The sequence below is a fragment of the Magallana gigas genome, chromosome 6 (assembly GCF_963853765.1).
Source record: "Magallana gigas chromosome 6, xbMagGiga1.1, whole genome shotgun sequence".
NCBI lineage: Eukaryota > Metazoa > Mollusca > Bivalvia > Ostreida > Ostreidae > Magallana > Magallana gigas.
In genome coordinates this window covers 34,291,716-34,300,176 of record NC_088858.1, presented here as the reverse complement: position 1 = coordinate 34,300,176, position 8,461 = coordinate 34,291,716, and the positions used below count along the sequence as shown (strand labels likewise).

The 8,461-nt window shown below is 32.5% G+C and overlaps 1 protein-coding gene across 1 annotated transcript; it reads left to right on the top strand.

Moving 5' to 3' along the window:
- Window positions 1–932: 932 nt before the first annotated feature.
- LOC105345642 (uncharacterized) lies at window positions 933–7,534 on the top strand. The gene is made up of 5 exons (XM_066088414.1): window positions 933–1,258; window positions 1,811–1,910; window positions 2,854–3,057; window positions 5,049–5,176; window positions 6,622–7,534. Exons 1-5 carry the CDS (start codon window positions 971–973, stop codon window positions 6,718–6,720), a joined length of 819 nt encoding a protein of 272 aa, XP_065944486.1. The 5' UTR covers window positions 933–970; the 3' UTR covers window positions 6,721–7,534.
- Window positions 7,535–8,461: the final 927 nt, after the last annotated feature.

Sequence of the window (8,461 nt, the reverse complement as noted above, 5' to 3'; positions counted from 1 at the left end):
CCTTTTTTCTATCAGATGCTCTGAATAATTTAGCCATATGCATTGCTGTTTATGAATATCGATATGATGTAACTGAAAGAATCACTTATACATGTACACGTACACCAAAATTAATAACAACACATTTCCACAACTATTACTCATAGCCAATATTTGAACCAGCACATTTAGATAAATCTAACATAAAATGAGAGAAAAATAAAGAGTAAACCCCAAATAACGTGTGGAATTAATAAAATTCAAGTCAAATATACTACACTTTATAAAAGTAACGCGCTTTATATATGCTTTCCGCTTTTCAGACAACGTTATGAAATATCATTAGACTATATCAATTTTTACAATTATAGAAAATAAATATGAAACAAAACAGAAAAATCTTCAATGCAAGACAGATCAACAATGAAAGAGATTAAAAATTTTTCATGTAATCGTCTATCATCAACTTAGAAAATTACATTCATGATAGCATATATACTAGGCATATTGTTCCGTGTATGTAGATCACATATAGACCTAATGATTGTTGTGGTAAAAACTGTTGATATATCTATTTAGACACGAATCAGGCATCTTTGAAAACAGGAATTAACAAAAATTAAATTCTTTGGTCTCTTTAACAATATAATGATATAACAATGTCTTTAACGACATAAATGTCTTCTATCCTTTGAACTTCTCTGTAAACTAAAATGTTACTTTAAACCACTATAAAATGCATCGGGTGAACATTTGCACATTTTCGTAGCAATGAGGTCTTGAATTGCATGTTTTTCTTCGAAATGTTCTATATTCATATTTCTTATAAAACACAACCCACTTTTCAGAATCATGCAATCAGGATATGAATAACTTATTAAAATCACATCATTTTCCCTTGTAACATGCGCATGCGCATGCCTTTATTTAGTATTGATGATAAGGAAAGAAACTCAAAATCTGAGTGCATTTCTTACTTTCACTGATCAAGATGTTTGGAATAAGTTTACATAATATGTTTTTACTATACGCGGTGATTAATTCAGTAAAAGCAGGAAGAAAGCTCATTGGTTTTAATTTTAAAGATGTCAGTCCAACAGGATACAAGCAATGTTTGAAGTTGTGTATTGGTTATGCAGATTGTCTCTCGGTCAATTTTAGCAGAAATCGACTGTTGTGTGAGCTGAACTCACAACAGGAGACCGAAACTGTCCCAGTCACGGAGAATACCGAAGAGACGGAAGATTTCATCTATATCTCCAGAACATATTTCCCAAACGTGAGTTTTTTAAAGAAAATGTTCTTGTACCTTCATAAATGATTTCTATAGAGATATCTAAATGAAGTTTGCTATTACAAACTGATATAAATATACTAGTAGATAAATTATCATAAGACAAAAAATATGTCAGTGTTTTGCTGTTGTTGCTAGAAATGTTTAAGGGAATAAAAACTACTATAGTATACTATTTAAAACGTGTTATTATATTTATAATTGGCCCAGTCTTTGGTAATAGCATAGCACGTATAAGATCTGGCTCTATTTATTATTTCGTTACACTTTAAATTTAATCCAAACAAAATTAAATCTGATGTCGAATTTTGACAAAACGTTTATTGTTGAGATGCAGTTTACAACTTCAGAGGTTGAAGAATATGATTGTTTGCAGTTTTTAAGTAATTGTGATGGGTAGTCTGTGGATAATATATATTCTAATCCATATCACCTGTATCTAATAATTCACTTCAACTTGTTTCGGAAAATATTATTGCATCTTTTACTAGCAAATACAAATTTCTCATTCTGAAAAAGTGTCGTTCCTCATTCTAGGATTTAGCCCCACCCCAAGGAGAACTCAAGAATTCGGCGTGCCCCAAAGGACAAATGCACGTCTCTCGTTCAACAAATGAGGCTACCTGTGTCATATCACGTGAGATAAAAAAAAACTGTCCTTATATGATTTTTACTAAGTATCTCTTGTAATAGTATCCATACATGATCTGAGGTACACAATATTGTGATGAATACTTTAAATAACTGCAAAGTGTAATTTTTCTCACTGGTTATTTATTTTTTAGCAAAAATATTATACAACATTATTCGTTAAATCTAAAATTTGAAGTATATAGAGCTGATTTGGATTTATCAAAAGAATTTCTTTAGTAGTATTGTATGGTATAAAGTTAAGTCGAATTAAAAATATCGACAAAATTATAAAAATGTTATGACGAGATAAAACTGGTTTTTACGACATATAGAAGTCGTTATCCTGAGATAAAAAAAAAATCGAAATTACTAAAATTGAAATGCGAAAGCTGTTTTAGTTATATCACACATTAACTGAATTTAATATAGTGGAATTGTATTTTTTGTTTAGAGTTATCTCTCTTGGTTCTTGGACGAAGTGCGCGGTTGTCATTTTTGACAATCGGTGCTATCGTATGGGAACCGGGCGTTTCCTCTCCGCTCCCTGGAGCATTCGGTTGTTTGTCCTCTTTGGTAACGGACGTCTTTAGGAGTTTGTCTCTTTTTTATCTATTTATTTAATCTAATTATTAACATTATAAAGTCAGCATCGTCGAATCTGTGCTAGGTAAATATATTTATAATCCACTACATTTCCCTTGCATTTTGTTGCTTACTTAAATTATTTTTGTTATTTGTTTTAATTCATTAAATATAATAAGATCAATCCAAGTCATTTTAACATCTGAAATATCGTTGCTGTTCGTTAATGATAATGATCTCTAGTATCTCGTGATAATCCGGGATAATTAGAGGGCCGAAATAACGACCACTGTTACATTAAAATCACGCATTGTTGTAGTGGAACAATGAGTCGTAAGTTTGCAAGTTTATATGAATATCAACAGGATGTGTTGGGAAGGTACCTCCACCTTACATCGAATACAGTACCGGTATCATATATCCAACTGTTTCCATGGACACCGCAGACGAAACACACGGTAACGTTGGAGAGAGCAGGAACTTCACCTGCCCCCAAGGAACAGTTGCAGTGGGCAAAAAGAATGTAACGTGCCTTGCAAACGGACAGTGGGAAACTCCGAGATGCGAAGGTTAATCTATTCTTAATATTTTTCTTGGGTCAAAGAGTAAACTTAGACAGATCTATCACCAATTATATTTCTTCTTTTTCTATATACATGTAGATTTGGTTACATTGCGCGTGTTTTTGTGCATTCTTGTAAAACACCGTGCATTTACAGATTTTTTTTATGCTATTCATGAAATTGAACACAATTAACAAACTAGTATTAGAACTTTTTTTGGATCTTCATTATAATTTTATGTTTTCGACAATATTCCTGTTGTTCGAGAGGTAACGTCGCATTTTGATTTATATAATAAAATAATATATTTCGAAAAGCCTACTAGTATATAAAAATATGATTATCGAGTGCTAAAAATTTTACGACGTGACAAATATGGACACGTTTTGTGAATTATGAGTGTCCGTTGGAACTGTTCTATTTAAAATTTATATCATTTATTCACTAATAAAGTCACGAAGAATTAAAATCACTTCACCATAAGCGTAAATTCATAAGCGTATTCGTTATAACCGTGTTTTGCTCTATGTCATTATTTTATCAAAAACATTTCTTTAAATTATGGCGTTGCGCTAACGTATCATGTAACGTCATAACAAAAAATTTAATGTTTTAGCGTAAAAAATATTTTTATTGATTCTTTTCAATACCAGGTACAAATATTGATTATTTTTATGATTTTATTCTAAATTATCTCTTCTCTTATTGTGTTGAGAAAAATTGAATTCGTTTGTTTCGTTGAAAAGATAGCAGCATAGTTTTGAAATGCGTAAACCGACAAAGATGTACATGTCACCATAGATTTTATTGAAATGGCGATGCTTGATTTCATCAGGGATACTGTGGTTAATTTGAAACATGATAACATCTTAACCATGCAGTCGAATTTCGAAATAAAACTTTGAAACCAATGGATCAAGCAGACAAATTTTATTATTATACTTTAATGTTAAATACTGAAATCTGATTGGTTTAGACGCAGTTGATAATCCGTTCTATTACCCTCTGCGTTAGCAACACACTTAGCAACGGGTAACACAACGAATTGTTACATGCGCGTAAATTATGCGCATACGGTTCGTGCGTACGAATTCACGTCATTTTTATATAAAAGCAGTAAAAATATTCTCTAAAATTAAGATATTCAGTATAATAAAATAAATAGTGCCTGTTTGGGAGGGTAACAGTTGAAATTGATACCCCTCGAAAACCATTGTCAACCTTCGCTTCGCGTCGGTTGACAATAGTTTCCCCGGGGTGTCAATTTCAACTGTTACCCTCCCAAACAGGCACTATTTATATATTGTTATACTTTCATGTTAAATACTGAAATCTGATTGGTTAAGACGCAGTTCATAATCCGTTCTATTACCCTCAGCGTTAGCAACGCACTTAGCAACGGGTAAAATTACAAATTGTTACATGCGCGAAAATTATGCGCGTACGGTTCGCTGTAGAATTCACGTTATTCCTATATACAAGCAATAAAATTTTCTTAAAAATTAAGACATTCAGTATAACAAAATAAATAGTGGTTGTTTTGGAGGATAACAGTTGAAATTGACACCCCTCGAAAACCATTGTCAACCTCCGCTTCGCGTCGGTTGACAATGGTTTTCTCGGGGTGTCAATTTCAACTGTTACCCTCCAAAACAGGCACTATTTATATAATATAGGTATTCTCACATGCAGTAATCCCGCGATCGAGCAACCTAAGAATTTATCCTGCTACAAGTTTATCATATAGTAACTTTTAATCTGCTTCAAAGTGAGAAATTAAATGCATGTTCCTTGCTTGTAGCGAGTGCACGGCTATTATGGTAATGTGCACTTACTACTTTATAAGTCAGATGGTAGATTTTCAAGAATTTCGTTACGCTAGAGTTTGTAAATGTTAAAAATGGTTTTAATCAATAAAGCGTTTTCTGTCGAAGTATTAAAGCAAAAAAAGTTAAAGAGAAGTAATTATGTGTTTTCGTACACTTATCTCATTGTAGTATGCATTGAGTCGACCGATCCCAATGGATGGAATTACTTGGGAAGCAAAAACGTGACAATTTCCGGTAAAACGTGTCAGCGCTGGGACTCACAGACACCGCATAGCCACGACTACCCAAACTATCCGGTATGGACTGCATGTTGCTTTAAAACACTGTATTACCTATACATGGATGAAGTGCTCGAACTTGGGAATTTTTCTGAACGAATTACTGGTATTGTTAATGAATGAATGATTCCTTGCATCAAGGTCCGTTAATTTATACCAGAAAGTTTTCATAACGAGATTTCCTTTCTTATAAACGAATTCTAATGTAAATATGTTTGTCTAAGTATTGTCATGTAAGATAGCATATTCTACTGAGATCTTTTAATCATACGCCGATCCGTAGTTTCAGACTGTAGTGTATCAGCTCATGTTTATCAGTAATTTCTGATTAAAAGTCTTTAGAAAAGTGTTTAGAATTACATTCTGGGCTCAGTGATTTACGTTGATTTCTCTATACGTAGGTATTCATGATCATGTGGTCATATATATGTGGTCATATATTGAACTTGTCAATAAAAAATGAAAAGTGTTTTACAAACGATTCAGTTGGTAAGCAATGTCTGGTAATTGCTTAATGTTTTTAATTTGAAAATCAATAGATTAAATAATATTGTTCAAAGGAAAGTAACAATGACTTGATTGAGTCGATTGGCAGGTGATCTGGTTGATCTGGCACCACTAGAAAGTCCCTGTTTTATTTAAATTCATGGAGTCTGGCGGAACTATGGATATCATCTATGAAATATATCAGGTGTTCAATAATTCAATTTGTGTCAATCAGTTTATTCCCGTTGTTTTTTTAACCGTGATTTTGGCTTTAAGGAGGCCGGATGGTAACAAGTTACCCATGTTAGAGTTACCTTAAGGTGGTATGGGACACCTCCATGTTGTGACGTATTATTTACTGGAATAAGCTTTGAAATCAAGTATCATTTTACAACCCCCCCCCTCCAAAAAAAAAAACCAAACAAACAAACAATTAACGTAGCGCAGTGAGTTAAAGGTTCCTCTACGGATCTGTACATCATGAGTTTTAATCCCGCTGGAGATTTTAAAGTTCTTACATTTCCAAAAAAAATTAAAACGTATTTTTGGTTAAATTCTGTAAAAATTGAAAAATTCCTAACCGTTAAGTATTTCAATTATGAATTTCCTTTAATCAACATTAATATCGACAGATGTCCCATACCACCTTAAAATCAAATAAGATTTTCTACGGTTTCATTAATATTTGTTGGAATCATATTTCATGAGTATGGTGAAAATTTCAATTTTGAGTATACATGTGAATTCGTGGTCAATGATCCTTTTCATACAATGTCCTAGCATATGTTGCACTTAAATGAACATTTTTAAAATTCATTGATCTTAGATCTGAGTTTTAGAATTATATCAAAAAATCATCTCATCTTTTTCAAGAAAAAGAATTATACATTGATCGCAGGTTTATCACGACCGAACTGCTAGTTTAATTTCCACAATGTAATTTATTTACACGTGCATGGCTTTTGTTTTATTTCCAGGAAAACTACTGTAGAAATCCTACTTTTGGTTTTGATCAGTGGTGCTATACAACAGACCCGAACCAATGGTGGGAATTCTGTCTCATTCCGACCTGCTGATTCATTTCAAGATAGAATTAGTAAAAATTGTCCTATTATACATGATACCAATTGGTGTATATACGTCCATTTGTTGGCTGAATAACTTCAAATAGATTTAGAATTCAATTATGATAGCTCCTCTTTAAGTTCGTTCTCTCTCTCTCTCTCTCTCTCTCTCTCTCTCTCTCTCTCTCTCTCTCTCTCTCTCTCTCCATGATATGGGAATATCATAGTTGTCGTTGCTTTTGTCATGTTCGTACTATTTCTAAGATAATGGTAGACGAACTGTTCATTTGTATTATACAATGTATGTATATTAAGTATAGGTTATAATCTTTATCAATGATTCATTTCTATTATTAAGCAAGTTAAATATTTTTTCATGAACTGCCTGTCAATTTCTTTTAATCATGATGTACCACACAGCACCCAGAAAAAGTAAATGAAATAAACATACGAATGTTAATTTTGGTTTAGTTAATCTTTGGTGGGTGTACATTAACAAGACACTTCTTTTATAAAAGAAGAGGGTGGATAAGGTGTGTAAATTGCCTAGATAAGGACGAAAAAAATACGAAAAAATCAAAAGATTATCAAATCTGACAATTTTTCAAAAACCATTCAAAATAAGGTATATTTTATATAACATCGATCTGTAACCCTTAAATATGTTTAAGTTGGAATATGTCATAGCAACAAATATGTGGAGGGATGACCCATCATACATTTTTTTTAAATTTGGTATTCAACAGTTGAACGTTTCATAAAAATAATACAAGTCCGTAAATTCGTGGCCAAAGTCACATTTCTAGGTCGTGGGTATCATCAAAACTCAGTGCAATATTTATGCTCTTATCGTTTGTCAAAATCTTCAAAAGTGAAGAAACAGCTGTAGTTAAAAATTGTGCTTTTACAAAACTGTATTATATATGATAGGCTCTTAGTTTTTTTTATTCATATGCATGCAGAGATGTATTTAAATTTTTCTTTATGTAAATAAAAAATCATAAATGGATAGTTTCGATCTTGTAATCAATTTTATCACGTCTTTAACTTGTTCATAATAAAAAAAATACCAACTTGAAATTATTTGAAAAACCCAGTCTATACTTATATAGACCTCCTGCGGGTATGGAGGCACATTGACGTTAAATTTTCATAGAACAAATATATGTCAAGTCACAACAATCTGTGGGGAATGTGACAGACATCTCTACAGACTTTGGCTACATTGTACACGTATGCAGTGTATCTCTTGCCGACTGATACACATAGAATATCACGCAGTTGTTTTGATCTTGGCCCTGGTATCAGACCGAGCGGTTGGTATCGGCCATTTTAAGAATAGGGTACCCTGTTTTGAGACAAAGCTACAACAGTACAACTTAAATTTGCAAGGTTCAACCTTGCACAACGAATGGTTGTAAAATTGACACTAATGTCATGTCCTTTTATATTTTAAATATTTTTTTAAAGATTTTATTTTAAATCTGCAGCGGCGCAGTTCTAATGGTTGTAAAATTGACACTAATGTCATGTCCTTTTATATTTTAAATATTTTTTTAAAGATTTTATTTTAAATCTGCAGCGGCGCAGTTCTAAATTATCTGTACCTGTATGCGCAATTGCAATATGCATTTACAGTACCGATCAGACCTAACCTAACAGAAAGTAAAACCAAACTAAACCCAGGGTTTACTTTCTGGGTTTACTCTGGGCTTACTCCAAGTTTACTAGAGTGGACCCAGAGTAAATCCGG